An 18716-nucleotide genomic window follows, 5' to 3' on the forward strand; every position below is an offset into this window, starting at 1 on the left:
GCGGCCTGCCCACCGCGCCGCGCCGCCAGCCGCGCTGCGCTTCCGTCTCTATTATTTCTATTTACGAAATAAACTCAAAATAAAATCTCTATTTTAATACGGATTTCGGGCACTGAAACGTTCGCGGCTTCCCGGTTCCCTGCGGATGTGTCGGGTTACGTCGCGCTCCCGCGGCCATCCCTCTCGCCGTTCGCAGCGACACCGCGCGCGAGAGCGAGACAGATAGCGATCGAGGCGCGCGGGACGCAGTCGCGCGAAGTCAGTTGCGGTCCGAGCGGCCGAGTCGTCAGTCCCGCCCTCGGTTCTTTCGCGTTTTCGGTCAGTCTCCGTTCGGCGTTCGAACGGTGAGGTGTGTATAGCGCGTGTGCGCACGGTTACTGTGGCGTACTGCGAGGTTATAATGGACGCGCCCGGCGGAGCGCGGGAGCCCCGCTTCGGGTCGCCGTATGGTATGGGACTCCTCGGAGACGTCGGTGACATGTACGGTGCGGGCAGGCCGCCCAGCTCGCTCGGCGGCGGCGGGCTCCGGCCAGGGATGCAGCCCTGCCCAGTGCCCCGGGCTGGCGTCAAGCGACCCTCGGACCAGTGCTACGACGAGAGGCCATCACAGAGTCTCGGCCTGGAACACTGCCCCATGCCCGACATAGCGGATGATGGTTACGCATCTCTTCAACCCAAAAAGTCTCCCCCATCCAATGGCAAGAAGACAAAAGGACGTGTAAAGATCAAGATGGAGTACATAGATAATAAACTTCGACGGTACACAACATTCTCCAAGCGGAAGACAGGCATCATGAAGAAGGTGGGTTGCAGACGGTTTTGGCAATATTCCATACATCAGCCAAGTGGACTATGTGACCATAGTGTACTTTGTGTCTGTCTGCCTGTCACCATACTGAGACTGTATTGTAAAGTGAAATGTGGCCGCTAATTTAGTTTGAACCAATGTGATTTGAACAAAATTAAATAATGCAATTAACAAAGCTCAAAAAAGCTTACAACAAGCTTTTACAGTATTTACAAGTCATCATATTATATGTTGTTAGTTAATTTACTTTAAATTTAATTATCTGGTCAAGAAATAATTAAAATTAAGTTTGAATGGATAGAGTCGCTACACTTGGGTTGAATAAATAATTTCTCCTTGAAGTAGCTGTAAAAAAACATCAACATTGTATAATTTTGGATTTTGTCATGTTATCCTTTTAGAACTTTCAGCCTTAAAAAGATCAGTTTTATGTTAAAAGTATACATTTTAAAGTTCTATGTGATAATAATTTTAGTGACTTTTTACAAGGAATATAAATTAAATACATTGGTTTCACCATTAGCATCATATAATTAGCAGGTTGCACTTCATTTTCCATGTAAATCAGTGAAGAAATATAATAAAAGTGTTTCATATTCTTTTGTTGACTTTTGAGGTTATGCTTATTCACAATATGAGATGGAATATTGCTAAAATGCGTCGAAAATAATAGTTTTTAACCGTATATATTATTTTTTCAACGGAATAATGAAGAATAAATGTGTCGTTTATGAAAAATCGGTGTTTTTGTGAGCATTTGTGATAAAAGTTTTGACAGATGTCAGCTGATATTATGTTATTACACAGTAAGTATTACGAAATTGATGTTATATTATGTTTATTTCACTTAATTAAGTGTAAATAATATAGTAACCTATTTATTTTGGGTGTTTGTCTTTATAATTTTAATAGAAATTAGTAAATTTTTTATTATCAACATACATGGTATCTGTCAAAACGAGTATCAGAAGTGTTCAATAGATGGCGCTGTTTATCGCGCTATATTGAAACGCAAATATTTTACTTTACAAAATATTCGTATAATTTATAATTATACAAAGTATTTTATTAAAATTACATAATAATAATTTCACTAATTCATTCATCAAATAAAAAAAATAAAATAAGCTATAAAAACAGTTCAGTTGCAGTCCATTTAGGAAACAAGTTATTTATCTTTTTCTCAATTTTTATGCCTTTAAATTAGTAAAGGTTTATATAAAATAAATCATAAAGATAAGAATATTAAGTATCGTATTCACGTATAAAGTGCCTTGACATAAAACGTAATATTCATTTAAACGACATTAAAGTAAGTGCAGGCTTGCGCGTAATTTGCGTAAATTATAAAACACACGATGATAAAACTTTTGCAGTCCGTGCATGGTTTTTTAATTACGAAGTTTTAATATACTGTATATACATTGGTTTTTATAAAAATAAGTTATGATTATCGAAAATTATTATTCGAATAACAGTAAATAAATAATTCTAATTGTTAGGTTAAAATGGAAGAGACAAAGAAAGTTCCCAACGACTTAAGTTAGGTTCTAGACGTAATTATTTGAGTAACAAAATAGTTATCTTGTTGGTATTGCTATGTATTTCCTCAGCCTTAAAAAACTGCAAAAAAGATTAGTTAGTAGGAATTCAATGTCAATTAAATCGCATACAACCAGAGATGTTAATTGGTCACTGCAGACCCCTTAGTGTAGATTTCTCATTAAATCTCATACAACCAGAGATGTTAATTGGTCACTGCAGACCCCTTAGTGTAGATTTCTCATACACTAAGCGTCGGTGGCGCAGATGCTAAGTGTTTGACTGGACCGGAGGGTTCGACTCCATACATTTTATCCGATGTCCATAGGTGAAGGAAAACGTCATGCAACCTTCATATATCTGTGAAGAAATTCAAAGATATGTGTGAATTCGACCGTAGTTGGTCAGCGTGGTTGAGTATGGCTTAGTCACCCCTAACTTGGGGTAGACTGCGAGCCTCTCAGTGGGGACATTTATGAGCTGACGACGATGCAGGGGCCGTTTAGCGACTCTTGAGTTTCATAGTTAACATTTTAAAACAAACAAGTCATTTTTATTGTATTTCAATTGGAAATTTAACCTAAGACTCAATTGCGACGTTTTTAGATAACAAAACTAAAGATTACTGTTTTTTCTAGTCTATTCAACCTTGCTCCAATAATCGTACAAAGAAATAACTATTTGCGAGTTCGTAGTTTATATAATGAAAAATTGCCGTTATTGTAAATTTTGGATCAAGGTTTGTCTGGTTAATATATCTGCAAAGAAAAAAAAACGTATAAACGGCATTTTATTAATAAAATGTATTGTTAAGATTTTAATTTTGTAATGTACTTTATGTCTAGCTATGTTTTTATTAATTCTGAATCGTTATCAACATTTTTAATACGTTTTTAGGACTTTTACTAAGTAAATTCATGATAGGAATGAACCTTTTTATATATTTGACATTTTCTTTTAAATAGATAGCTGAAAATATAATAAAAATTACTCAAATATCTCACTTTTAATCAAAAAAATCTTATAATGTCTACAATGTTGCGTAAATAAATTCAGGGGTGACCAACTTGATTAGACCAGAGATTCACTGTTAACTGACGAAACCCTGTGCGATCTATTAATTACAAACTATGTGATATTAAAATTAACCAGTATAGATTCATCATCAGCTCACTATACGTCCCCACCGAGGGGCTCGGAGACTAACCTAAGTTACGGGTGACTAGGCCATAGTCAACCACGCTGGCCAAGTGAGGATTGGTTGACTTCACACATATCTTTGAATTTCTTCACACATATGTGCAGGTTGCATCACGATGTTTTCCTTCACCGTAAGAACGTCGGATAAATGTACATATGTAAATCGGAAATCGAAAAACATATTGGTACATGGCGGGATTTGAACCCAGGACCTGCAGAGTGCAAGTCAAGTGCTTGACTCCTGAGCCACCGACGCTCTATCTAGTACTTTATTCAAATGCAAAAATGACAATTTTTCCTACTAAATACATATTTATGTTTATGTGCGCTTTTAAGCATCCTCTGTTATTTTTTATGTGAGATCGAACGGTTGGTTACCCCTGAAATAGATTATTGTAATAATAAACAAAATTATAAATGAATTTCTTAATCGATAGTGCGTATGTCAAAACATATTTAAACATTGGCGTGCGATATAAGAAATCTGTCAATTGTTTTTTTAGGTTAATAAAATTGTCAAACGGCATTTGTTTTGTAAATATTCATATGAGATGTTATTAAATTGCTATTGATTAAAATTAATATTTATAAAGCTGTGGTCCGTGACTCCGTTCACGTGGACTTAAAAAAAACGTAGTTAGAAGCGTGTGTTCTTCCAGACTATGTTCTACATCTATGCCTAATTTCACCGAGATCCATTCATTCGTTGTGGTAATCTATATATATTAAAGAAAATCCTTTTAGTTAAACTATTTATAATTTAAGAACGGCTTTACCGATATGGCTGAAAAATTGGTGAGGAGGTAGCTTAGAGCCAGGAGACGGACATAGGATACTATTTATTCATTGTTTTTGTAGAATTTATGCCTTGAAGAGCTGTTTTTATTTAACTTATAATACTAAATATTATAAATGCGAATGTTTAGATGGACGGGTGGGCTACACTAATTAAGTTTTTTTTTAATATATCACGCGGGCGACAGTTAGTCTTGTAATAAACATCCATACAAATATTTGCATTTATAATATTAGTAAGATAAATACGTTGTTTATTTATGAATTGATAATATGTTTGTCGGCATTTTTATATCATAATTAAACATAATTGACTTGTGGGTGTGGAAATGTATGAATGTAGAAGTGAGAATGTACCAGGACTGCAAGAAATGGGTTATATTTTGTCTTTCGTAAAGGCAGATCCGTGCTTTTTTGTTTATAACGTTGATGGACGATTGATCCATCCTAGATGATGAATTAGGCATCAAAATATGTTATCTTTGATGCATTTACGTCAAAAAAAATCTAACTTTCGAAGGATTAAACTAATTTAGTCTTTGTAGATATTCGATACTTGTTATGAATGGGCTTAGTTCCCAGTTATCAATGTGGCTTTTATCTTACGTATCTATAATACCGGATTTGGTAGGCCAATCCTGTTATAAAAGTGTCTGCTAGATGGCGCTATCATTCAAATTTATTCTTAATTCAAAAATATCGTTAAGAATACGATATTTTTATGTGCTTGACAATAGTTCCCCTGGTTTTTAATTTTGTATGTTTTATATGAGTTTTATTATATACTAGTTGACAGCCGCGTCTCCACACTCGGAGAATTAAAAAAAACTTTATTAGTAGCCTATGCGTTCTTTCAGATTATATTCTACATCTATCTTTAATCAACTAATCTAAACGTAAACGCTAATATAATATTAGTAAGATTAAAATATTAATATAAGTAAAGATTTAGTCCGGATAAAAGCCGGGTAACGGGTGTCATGTAGACAAGGGCAGTGGGCTACGGCACGCGATGTGCCCTGTCTCGCAGCGGGAATCGTACCCGGGCCCTTGTAAAGCGGTGATCCTTTATACGTTACGCGGACGATTTTGGTTGCTTTGTTTGTTTGACTTTCGTTGTTATGCTACTGTATTTTCTAATCTTCAGTTATTAATATTTGAATCTAAAATGGATGTATAACAAAAGCACTATCGATTTGTAAAAGATAGTTGCGGAAGAATGCGTCTGTATTGCCTATTTTCGCACTCATAGTCCTTAATTGGCTACCGAAGATGCTCCTTACTATATTTATTGTAATAAAGATGTCTTCTATTAATACACACTAAGGAATTCCTTCCGTTTTTTTAATTATTGAGGAATAATTTCAATTACATAGATCGTACTATGAGAGAGTTCATTGTAATAAAATGTAGTTCATGTAAATATTGCCCATAAATTCGGTCATGTCCAATATTGCGGAGTTTAATTACGCCGCCCCAGGGGCCGTTGGTGCGACACGACCGCTTCACAACGGCGAAGCTTGTCGGCGAAACATGTCGGTATAGTCGTCGGCGAAATGTCGGAGTCTCGTATGCCGACATTGTCGTGCGATTACAGACAAGGCACAACGCACGGCTCGATTTTGTTAAAATTATACGTAACATTTTAAAATTTGTAGATACATAGACTTATCTAGGTGTTTCTTTTTCTTTTTTCTAGAAATTTCTACGTTCAGGTTAACTAAATACAGGCTAAATCGTTCGGTCTGCAGACGTATCATATTACATTTTAAAATTGTACGCTAATAAAATATTTTAAAAATTTTCTTTAAAGAGCATTTTTACTTTGTGAGAATTTTGAAAACGGACAGTATTTAACTTATATTTATAATCATATTATAAAACTAAAATATATTAACGTACGCCGTTAGAATAGTTACAATAAAGGCTTGTGTCGGCAAGAAATTGGTCAGACTGCGATATAAATACAGTTGGATGCCAGGTGGGCCGCGGCCGGTGCAGGGGTCACGACATATCTCTTGTTAACGACCATTTCACCAACATTACATTTAAACATACCCATATATTTTAAATTTATATCAAGGAATTCCAGGCGTCAAAAACAGATTTAATGGATTTTAATATTTTTTTTTTATTTTATTAAAACGCATCTGCGGTTCCTCTGGTATTGCTGATGTCCATGGGCGTCGTTGAACACCTCGGTGTTCCCGCTGCTCGTTTGCCCCCTTCTGTTATAAAAAAAATAAGCAAACTTCAAATAAATTCAAGCTTGATACCTCTACACATTTCTGAGAAAAGGGTTGTTGGCTGATGGACGGACAATAAAGTGATCTTACAAGGGTTCCGTATTTTTCTTTTCAGGTTACGGAATCCCAAAAATCTAACCATATTTAAAGTAAAAATTTTAAGTGATTATACATGTATTTTCAATTTGGAACGCAATTGTGTATTAGATTTCATCGTTATTTATTTAAGGGTATAGGCAACCAAGATAATAACTAAAGGGAAAGAAGGCTATTAAAACTATTTTAAAAGAAAAATCTTAGTTAATAAATAAAACTCGTAAAGGATTCTAAAATGCGAACACAATAATTAATACAATAAATAGTTTTGAAACAATCGAATGCAAAATGAGCACCTCATTGTGGTAGGTTTCATTTGGAGCCGCCATCGCCAGGGCCGAAGTCGGGCCGAATAAATTATACAGTCCGATAAGTCGCGATATAGAGCCCGGGAGGACATTTTAATAAATTTAAAATAACGATTATCGTTTGGCGGAGTCGTGATTTCGTTACCGGCCCGGCCGGGAATAAGTCGTCACGAGCTATTACTAAATTAATTAGGACCAAGCTTGGATTTAGATTGCGATGAAGATTATTTTCCCACACGACCTATGGATAGTTCCGAATTCAATTTTGTCGTCGTTCGTCTATTGTCGAATGTTGAATACTCGGCTATGTATTTGCGCGGGAAAAGTTTTGCTATATGTAATTGTGAAGAATTCTTTTTTATATCTTTGTTGTAAATGTGAATACGGACGAATTATTATTTAAATTATTAAAATATAATTTGACGAGTTTATTGTTCAGTTTTTTGTTTTACATTATTGGGTAATTAATATATTAGTTGCTATTATTTTTTTAATTATAAAATCTTGATATAAAATAAATTGATATTAAGACATTGTAAAAATTATAATTTAATACGTGTAATAATTATGACTATTCAGCAATTATGTCGTTTCTTGACAACGTTTTATTATATGTTATGTTATGTTTTAATCTGTGAAGAATTCAGGTTAAGGGAGTCGTTTGCGTCGTTTTACAGATATAAAGCAATAATATGTTACTCGTAGACTAATTACGGAACGAAAACGCATCTGTGACCTACATTTCAAGTACTGACTCCTATTTTAACGTAGAAACAACGAAATTAATCTATGTTTGAAATTAATATATAGAAGATTTCTTTATAATATTTAATTCTTCATTTTTGAGTATTATATTTTGAATTCTGTTTAATCGATCATCTCGTTAAAGGTAATATCGAGACTCGATGAGCAAAATTACTCGAAACGACGAAATGAATTTCGTGATTCTTACGCAAATGTAAAAATTAATATATTTTTTTATCCACAGATGGGAAATTCTGTTTTCAACGTTAAAATCGATTGTGTTTTATTTGGACAGATTAGTTTCGTGTTATCTGAACAAATATGCGTCTAAAGATATTTCGCGTTTAAAAGGCACTTCGCATATCCGTGTTAAAAGACGCCGTCGTAATTGGATTGGAATATTTGATAATTTTATAATTTGTAGTAAGCAATGTTGTGTTGATCATACAATAAACAATTTAACGATACATTTTTATTATTTTTCGGTATTCAAAAAGGGTCAAATGACTTACTTAAACTTAATAATAAGATAGTGGTATGAAATTAAAGATATTTTGGTTAACAAATAAAAATGAAAGCTCTCAAAAATTTTGATAACAGCTTTCAAAAGTTCCGCTATGGATCCTTTTAATAATAAAATTTACACTTAATGCCCCTGTGCAGAAATAACAATTAAATATTATGACCGATTCTCTGAACGTTTCTTATTATTTTTTTTGTTTTTGTTTGTCAATTTCGATAACTTTAAAAGATTTTTGCATTTTATCTTTAGTATATTGAATTAAATATTTTTCTGGTAGCATTAAATATTATATTATTAATATAATTAGCATTTACCATATTTTGGGATAATTGACGACTTTTTTGGCCGTTTTTACTCGTTCGATGAGGGAAAGTGCCTAATATGGCCACCAAAGTACTAGGGAATCATCGGGACTAGGATGTTCCTTTGGTAACTCTTTGATATCTACGACATCTAGCGGGGAATATACGAACTACAAATATAATGGTAGAACGAAAGATAAAAGAAAAGCGTACGAACATTGTAAATTTTAAGTAAAAATTAAAAAAAATCTAGTTTAATCGATTAAAAATATGCACGGAAAAAATTATGAATTTCAAATTTCGAATTCAGGACTATTTCTTGAAGTTTTCCTGCAAATATTGTCGGCAAATTGCAAATTATGATGCTTAACTAATTTGTGGTGTTCGTTAACACTAACTCCGATGTTTCTCGATTACTAGGAGTTCACAACAAGGTGATAGTAACTTCGTAACTCGTAACTTCGACCAATGTAAAGTGATCTAACCCCGCAGTGTTAAGTGCCATTTGAATATTAGAAGCCGTGCACTGCGGGTGGCAGAGGAGCTCAAGACTGATTGGACGGTCGGTGGGTGGGAAGCGTCTAGCGTGGCGACCCGCCTCCCAATCACGTAAACGCCTCTCTGTTATGCGCGCCTAGTACTTCGGTGCCAATACTGAATAGGGCGCGCGAAGCTTACCACCCTTAAAAAAATGTATTGAAACCAAAGATTTCTTTAAATCTCATTGGTCGTTATTTTGATTTTTTCAAAAAGTAATGCAATAAATATAACTGCAACATTAAATGCATTTCTGCGATGTAAGCAGATGTCATTTGAGGCACTGATTGGGAAGGGATAGGTAGAGAGGTCTATGACGGACGGACTGTCTACGTCGATACTAATCGGCGGATTCATCGTCTGACACTAGTTTGTTAGACGTCGGCAGATCCAAAGGATCCGAAGATCACGACTAGAATGTTCACTGAACTGGTTTTCGAGAAAACGCTCGTAAACATGCACGATTAAAGCGTTCTTGCTCGTTCAACGATTGTTTTTTCGGTAGTAGTCGACATTTTGACATTTGTACCAGGCAAACATAACGCTTTGAGGGTTCCCGCTGTCGTTGCTTCGGAGTATCGCGGTTATTTGATAGGAAATAATTGTTCTAGGAATTCAATTAAGTTTTTGTTCATTATTTACTACTTTGTTTTAATTAATTACCGCTTAACAAAGAGTTGAACATAATAATCGCGTGTTATCAACAAAATATTCAGTGTCTTTAAGTAACTGAGACATGATTCCGATACCTTAATAATTGCAAATGAATTAATCGACTTTGCCGCCGTATCTCCGGCAATAAAGTAAGCTGTAGATAAAAGATAAAGTTTTGCCTCGCGTCGCCTTTGCCTTTGCCGTATTACACTTGCAGATTGATCTAGTTATTATCCGCTTGTAATTAATGCAACTACACCCGCCGACTACCAATAAAATGGTACACACAACGTTTATAATATAATATAATTAAGAAGGATTACAATTAATATTAAGTCAGGAAAAGGAAAACCTCCTATGTTCTTCTGTGTATGTATTAAAAGAGATTATGAAAACAAATCAAGGGAATTCACGATGAGGTGTAAGTTACCTTAATCGTTTTATGACCCCAAACGCCGATAAAATAAATCGTCATACTTTATCTCGGCAATTAAACTCGATTACACAGTTTTCGACTGAAAATATTTACATATGTAAATGTTAATCGAGGAAATACGGTCACGCGTGGCCATTATACGACATCAGATGTTATCTGTTGAAGACGTCAGGAAAAAATGAAGCGAGCGCGGCCGCGGTCACCATAGCGATCGTCGATACCGGCGTTTCATCCAAATATCCGAACGCGACGAGCCAGCGGGACTCCATCCATAATGTATCGGCGTCGCCGCTCACATACATTATACATTAACGAGTAAGTTTTTATTAAATCGTGTCTCGGGAGCACCGCGGCGCGCTCCGTTTTTTGGTCAATTAAAAAAATCGTCGAAACGCTCACATTTCGGTGGGAAAGCTTGCATTTCGCCAACCTCGTCATGCAGTCCGAATGCGCGGGATGTTTTTGTGACCTCGAAGGAATCCCTGTTTTGATGGGAAACTGGATTTCTGATGCAGTTTTGGCGTTTTACAGATGCTTTTCGGAACGCCGGCGTTTTTGTGCGAAACCTTGATCGATAATTCAAGGTTGACAATTTTGGAGTAATAAAGTTAAATCTCTTTGGCGCCCACTTGTTTTGGTCAACTTGTCAAAATACCATAGACTAAATTGACTTTTACGAGGCGCCGTGTTGGACGCGCCCATCAACGTCAGTCTCGTGGCCGCCGCCCACGCGTGCAGTTGTGTTAGCCTGCCTGCTAACTTAGCGCAAGTCACAACTTTGTCACGTGCGCGCCCACGAGACGCCTACCGACGCATAACATTGCGAAAAAAACTGTATCTCACAGGTCCCATGATAACCTTGAAATTAAATGCCTTCGTTAAATTACACGTGGGCATTTGGAAATAATGATTTAGATTTAGAATAAGGCCTTTTATAATTAGTTTGTTGAGTTATTTTAGGTAGCTTCTATTACTACATGGAATGCAAGAAGCAAAGACAATTTGATGTTAGTTGAAGCTTTCTTGGCATAAATACCTAGTACCTAAATTTAAAAACGAACCGACAGAATATTTAGTTTCCAATGACAAGGAATTTCATTCACCACCTAATAAATGTACAATCATAAAAACCACATCATTAATACGTTCAGTAGACATTTTCAAAATAGATAATGAATCATTTGTAATTCCTGAGTCAGGATTTTAATTAAGCGATTTGTCACGTGCCGTAACAATTTACATTTGGCCGGAGTCCCGGAGCTCTGGTGCCGCTCGGGGGCTCGGAAACGACGCATTATTATCCTTTTAGGGCGAAGGCGGCATCTCTAAGAGGCGCTTGGCTTCCGAACCTTTTATTGGACCACCTGTGTTCCTTCGTTCCGACGTCTGAATCGTCCACTAAATAAGTTTAGCGAGAATATTTCCCGTCTTAATGCTATTTAGTGGCGTTGTTGTTAATTTGCATAGCTCCGAGACCGGTATTAGCATTTAACACGGGATGTCTTTCGATTCAGGGTGCATTCAATCGTATGTCAACGCTTGGAATTCTATCGCGGCGTTTCAGTTTTGCAATAGCTTCTGCATCGGTCGGAAACATTAACATGTAATCGCTCCTCGATTCCTCGGCTACACGTTGTCGGACATTGATATAAAAATGTCCTCTGGGCTACACAATTCACGGAACAGGTTCTAGGCAGGCGTGTCGCGTCGTGACGTGGCGTGGCTACGAATCGCATGTGAAATGTATTGACAAGTGGTCTTCCTCGATTCGTATCGGCGTGATGGTATCACCGGCGGCGCTTCAGTCGGCTCCCGCTGCCCTCTGTTCCCAACCTGCGCATTGTGCAGATCCAAGATAAAGCTTGTTTATTTAGCGCGAAAATTTATTCAACCACGAGACGCCGTTAAGTTTGTATTTATGATCGCATCAAAATGTTGATTTTTTCTTTTTTCTTTGTCTTGTTCAATTAACTAAATTATTTTTTTTGTTGGACAGTTAAACACATTAAAACAAATTGTGGAATGTTCTTATTGTACTTAACCTAAAATCCAACTTCTTTTACAAAATACGTTATAATTTTAGATAAAAATGTGATAATTGTCAGACTTGTTTTTTTATTTCTTTTAGCTTAATTGGATTGTTAGGCGATCGTTAGTTCAAGATTTGAAGGTTAAGTATAACCGTGAACTTCATAAATCAAACGGCAATTCAACGCCCACCAAATTATATGGCGCGTGGCAACATTCGAGAAATGGTAATAAGGTAGCAGGTAAACTTAATGGAAATCCGTCAAACTATACTATAAATTAAGGCCAATGCTGGCCATTCATAAATACATGTACTTAATTTATGAATGAAACAAGCAATGTACCTATAACAGGATAATTTTATACACCCATTGCAGATTATAATATCTGTCCATATAAAATTTGCATGTCCGTAAGCTTACATGGTGCGTCTATTCAAGTAGAGGCTATTGTCTGATCAAAAATAATCTGTATGTTGTCGCGTTATCTCTATTGTTTAATTAATCTGTCTTCTTCGTGGCCTTTGATTGCTTCCTTTGTTGGTCCATTAAGGATTGTTTAAGGCATATTAAGTGCCTCATGTCTGTAAGTCTAGGTTGTAGAATCCTGATGTGGTAGAGAAAGTTATCATTACCCGAATGTCAAGAGAGCTATCTTTCGTCTGTATTTATGAGCGTTTGTCAATACCGTTGTGACTTCTTGTAGCCTAAGCTTACTTACTTTGCTGGCGCAGAGAGCCAAAGTCGCCTTTCCTGCGCCTCCTCCTGCCAGTCCATCGCTAGTAGCTTAAACTGCTTGAATGATTTTTATAGTGAAGTGCCATTAAAATAATTCGGTTTTCAAAAAAACATTTGCAAATAAATTTGAATTGAGAAACAGTTATTGCATATTTTAGATATTCATTAACATGACGTACAGTTTGTATTTCTTTTAATTTATTTTTTTGTCAATACAAAATGCCATTGTTACAAACTCTATAAGGTAATACGATTTTAATTTTTAATTCAATTTATTGCAATGTTGACGTAGTGTCCGCTTATGCAAGCGATGTTCCGAATACAGATGCTTTACTGCGTCATTGTTTGTAATAACGCGATTCACGTGCGTTCAGAAACCACACGCTACCCGCAGAATTAACATATTGTACCGCTATTCAAGGAACCATTCGTTCGTAATCATTACCCCCTTTTTCAGTAATCAAGTTTTCGAACGCATCTTACGAACTCTCAAAACAAACACGGCGTGAATTTGATAGCCTTCATTTTTGCCGGCGTGTTATTTTAGACCTTATGGCATCGACGCAATATTTATATTAGTTTGTTTATAACGCGTTAAGTCAATTTGCTTTTTTGGTTGTCGTTTTTGTGTTGTTTAAATCGCGATTAAGTACCGGACTCCCTCTGATCGTTGCGGCCAAGATAATGTACTGTATACATGCGCTTTCCCTTTTCCATCATTACCGTCTCGGCGAGGGATTGGCAACCCTTGTGTAGATATATCTCAGATTTTTGATAATTTAATCGTTAATTTTTTTTAACTTGTTATATATTTTGACGTATCTGGAGCGGTGAACGTTATCGCGCGCGGTTTGCTCTCGAAATTAAAACGATGAAAAATCTTTGCTTTTAATGGCCTGCTTTACTGTAAATGTTCGACGGCTTAATTAACTGGAGTAAATATTTAAAAGAAAAAAATACAAACTTAATTATTTTTGAATGAAATAGTGGAAAATTGGACAGCATTTAAGTGATGAAATAAAAAAAAAACTTTCATACATATCTAAGTAATTCTCGAGTACGTTTTAAATTAACTTAAATTTGTTTCAAAACTTACTGGTCTTGATGAAATGAACGGTTGACACATCGAAACCAAACCAGATGCGTTAAGGGGTCAGCGCAATGCCCTACCCATTTGCACGGCATTGAGTAAAAGTCGACTGTGAGAGAATTGTATTTTTTTTGCAAAATCCCGTCCGCAGCGAAGTGGACTGGTCGACCTTTATGCAAATGGCATAAGAACATCCTCGCCTTACGGGCACTGACGTAAAATGTCGACGGCAACAAATAAAGGCACGTGGCCACGTGGCGCGCCGGAGACGGCCCGTTTAGACCTTTTACGATTAATCCAGTGTCGAGTCGAGAGCCAACAAATATGGCAACCTGATGTTTCATAACCTGTTTTTGGGGTTTCCTCGGATCCTGGTCGGATGTTTGTAAAACTACACGTGCTCGGATATTATTTATCGATTAGGTTACTTTGTAAGTGAATAACCAATCCTGTTTGTAACCCTGATGGGTCGGTCAGGGATTACGATTTAGCACGCATACGTCATTGGTACTTGATCTTTTCTTCTCTGGTTGATATAAACTCTCCCAGTCTGAGGCAAGAGTAAAACTAACTTTCGTAATGATTTGATATATTGTAAGGCATATTGATAGATGTTATTTTTATATAGAAACTATGTCTTTGTAGTTTTTTACTAATAGAACCTTTATATTGGTCTAGCTCTCGCCGACGGCTCCGTCAGCGCGGAATTAAAATAAAAAACTTAATTAGTAACCTATGTGTTCTTCCAGAGTATCTCTATGCCAAATTTCAGCGAAGTCTGGACCGACTGATGCAACCGTTCTGGAGATATCTACAAACATACGTCCATCTAAACGTTTGCATTTATAATATAAGTAAGATAATTAATGGCCGAATTCCGTGCATCAGAAGTTGTAGTCGTTTTACCATATTGTTTATATCTTTGCATATTTTCTAACATTTTTCTATCTCAGCACAATGCCATAAGATCAGGAAACCTTTACAATGTCATCAACTGTCTATCATTATGTCTGTAAATGGATATTCTGTGTACATTTACATATGTGTATAGAAACATTTAACTCAGAATAAAATAAATTACATTAATTAAAGTTGATTTATTTATTTAAAAACTGTTATGGTTAGATGTGTAAAAAGTGTTTATTCTAACACATATATGTGGAGGAAAAAAATACGTTTTATAGTATCGTTATTGTTCTTAGCTTGTTCATCATGAATAAACAGTCGCCTTTTTTAGATTTGTCATATAGTGATATTATCCCTAAGTGGCCACTTAACGACTTTGAGTATCATTAGAAAACCCTCAAATTTGCCGGCAACGCATCTGCGGCTCCCCTGGTACTGCTGATGTCCATGGGCGTCGTTGAACACCTCGGTGTTTCCGCTGCTCGTTTGCCTCCTTCTGTTATAAAAAAAAATGTTAAATTGTATAGACGGGGCTGTTGCCAATTTTGCTTGTTAATCTTAGTAAACTTACTAATATTATAACTGCGAATGTTTTGATGGATGGATGTTTGGAGACCGGCAGTATGGATCTTGTTTAAATTTGTTATAGATATAGAACATAGTCTAAAAGAACACATAGGTTACTTATTATTTTTTTTATTCCGCGCGGATGGAGTCGTGGTCGATAGTCAGTATACTATTAATTCATTGAAAAACGTAAGAAGTATATTTTTGAAATTTTAATGTGGCAATTACTCGATGTATTGTCATTATTTTCATTTAAATCACAATATTATTACAATGGGTTCTTCGTAGGATGCATCATTAAAGTGAACTCCAATATTGTGGGCTTTTGCATGCCTCATTATCATAGAAATGGTTGTTGAGACTTGACATCGTAGTGAGCTAGTGAAAGTGCAAGACATTTTTTGTTACTGCATTAATCTTATTTATTAAGTTATTTTAAATCAGTTTTATCATCTAAATTTGCTTTTTTTTCGTTCTTTTTGTAGTAATGTGTTGTGAAGTTAAATCTTTTTACTGTAAGTTTCTGAGAACAATCTTTGTATATAATATATCGTCATTCCTGTCATTGCCTTTTAGAAGACACAGGTAACGATACGTTTTAGCGGGGATTTTGGTTTTAGAAACTCGCAGTTAGAGCGTCAATATTTCTAATACGAACAATAAAGTCCTTTCTTTGAATATTAGATTTAAGACATTTTTATCTTTGCCGTATTGTAATATAAATATATTAAAAATTTTCTAGTATCCGGAAAGAAAACGCGTCAATCTATCAAAGTCTGTTTAGCATATTCACTGAAGTTTATAAATTGCAAAGAGCGATTACCACAACTTGGTCCTTGATATTAGCTTCAGTTTACCTTTCACAGCTCCTCGATTATAATTACTGTTATCAACTTGTTACTAATGTGTGGTCAATAATTGTTCCCAGTCTGCTGGTTCTACCGTACAATTCCATTGCCGTGGTACCTGCATTTAGCACATATTATAATCCATTTCATAGTCTATGAATACTTACAGTCGAATCCTAACGTTAAGTGAAGTTTGTAGTACAAGAGACCGTAAGAGATCGACCTTTATCCATGTAATAACCAGATGAGACATATTTTTTTTTATTAAATGTTAATGATTAACAAATTGAAGCGTCAGTAGCTCAGTGGTCAAGCACTTGACTTGCAATCTGCAGGTCCTGGGTCCATGTACCAATGTGTTTTCGATTTCCGATTTACATATGTATACATTTATCCGACGTTCTTACGGTGAAGGAAAACACACTGGCTCTTGAACTATTACCGAATTTTATGTTTCCCCAGTTTAACATTTTATCAATTTCGTCATCTGTTGGTTTGCTCTAGCAATTTGAAACTGATATTATCTGGTTTTTATTGCACATGCGTTATTCTAGGTCAAGTTGATTTATAAATACTTTCTCTGTTGGATTTGTGTTTGTGCTGTCCATTTGAACTGACGTGTTTTAGTGGTGTTTCTTACATTGTTATAATGTCTTCTTTAATTAAGTAATCTTTAATAATCCAGTTTGGATTGTCAAAATTTCACATCGGTAGTTTACTTATTTGAGAGAAATTGTGTTATGTTTTGCATCGGCATGCTAGAATAAATTCCTGTAATTTTTGGATGACTTATTTTAAGAAATTATAAGTTGTATTCAGGTTACACATAAATTACAATGATTATTATTTGATTACTTGTTCTTTATGTCTTATTTTGAAGATAAAGTACGAAAGGGGAATTTAATACGGTAGCGGCGAAAACGTCAACCAATTAAATTAAAAAGTAATAAACACCGATTGCGGCTCCGAGACGCAGAAATGTCGGAGAGAATCTGCGCAAATTCGTAATATCGCGTTATTATTGGCCGTTGATTGCGAATTTGGGCGTTTTTTGATTTCGCGTTTCCGCGAAACGAATGTCTGCCGAGGTCCGTCGCCGTCCACTGCGTCGGGCTGATTTTAACCAGACCGGCTTGCAATTAAGGACTGTTTGCCGGACATTAATTTTTGGCAATAAAGGGGGGGCACGCGTGATATGCGCGGTGCGCATGCGCCACGGATGCACCGTGGGAAGCGCGGCCGCTTTGTGTCCCATTGTGACCGCAATTAGCTCAGTTTTTTATTGTTAATTTGGCAACTCGCACTCAAAGGAGAAATGTCACATCACTTAGTGCGTTGGCCCAAATGTTTGCTGTTTATTTGTGACTTACGCACCACAACTTATTTTACTGGGACGGTTATGTTTTTTCCCGGCGCGAGCGCCTCTCGGCCGCATCTCGGGGACAAATTATTATACAACAATTCGCCATCAAATGTTTATTTTTTGCGAATCATAAGCGGTCGTTCACGTGTGAACAGCTTGAGTGGCATTTTTCATCGTCAGTGCTCGCTTCGAATTTCTTTTTCGACTTGCTCCTTTTCTTTATGAGTGATTATTTCGACGTCGGCGATCTGATGATTTCGCTTGAAATTTATCAGTTTTGAGTAATCTGTCAGTGGTAATATTAGCTTTTTTGTTCTGGAAATCGGATTAATTTCACACAGGTTTGAAAAAAAAAACTATTTAATATTAATTAGCATTTGAATGTAACACATTGCAAAATATTTTGTTTAATTTTTCTTAGTTATACGTTAGCTTTAGTAACATAAGTATATATTAAGTATTCGCGTCGGTCTGAAGGCTTTATGTCCGTAGCGATGTTTATCAGTTTTATTGAGCTATTAGTTACCGTGCTGTCGGGTTTACTATACCAGTATTATGGAACATGTTTACATCATATAGATATATGACATTTATACACCTAAAATACTTAGATATACTAACTAGTGTTTTAGCACCTTAATTGACCTTTTATACCTGCTCGAAAACTAAGCAGAGTAGACGAAAATCGGCCGTTTCTAGTGGGTTAGACAAAGTGCATTCCCTATGAAGCGATTCTATAACAAATCTTAAAAATGTATAGAACTGACAATAACTTTGGATAAGTCAAGTGATCGCGCGTCAGTTCCATACAATTTTGAAGTTCGCTATCGAATCGTTTCGTAGCGAATGCATTTTATCTGACCCCTCTGAATCCTGTCGCCTAAGATGTCGAGAAATTTGAACCCATACCTGATAATTTCAACTTTTGCGAGTGTGGTTTACACTTGACAACAAGGTCGACGATAAAAGGTGTTAATGCTAATAAA

At 36.0% G+C, this 18716-nt stretch overlaps 1 protein-coding gene across 1 annotated transcript in view; it reads left to right on the forward strand.

The window, feature by feature from the left end:
- The first annotated feature begins 274 nt into the window (after positions 1–274).
- The window catches only part of bs (serum response factor blistered), a 29640-nt gene continuing 11198 nt past the window's right edge, over positions 275–18716 (forward strand). Inside the window, exon 1 of the mRNA XM_013317921.1 lies at positions 275–802. Within this exon, the coding sequence (XP_013173375.1) occupies positions 401–802 (402 nt within the window). The 5' untranslated portion in view covers positions 275–400. The remainder of the gene's footprint in view (positions 803–18716) is intronic.

Source organism: Papilio xuthus, unplaced genomic scaffold (assembly GCF_000836235.2).
Source record: "Papilio xuthus unplaced genomic scaffold, Pxut_1.1 DF826933.1, whole genome shotgun sequence".
NCBI classification, from domain to species: Eukaryota; Metazoa; Arthropoda; class Insecta; order Lepidoptera; family Papilionidae; genus Papilio; species Papilio xuthus.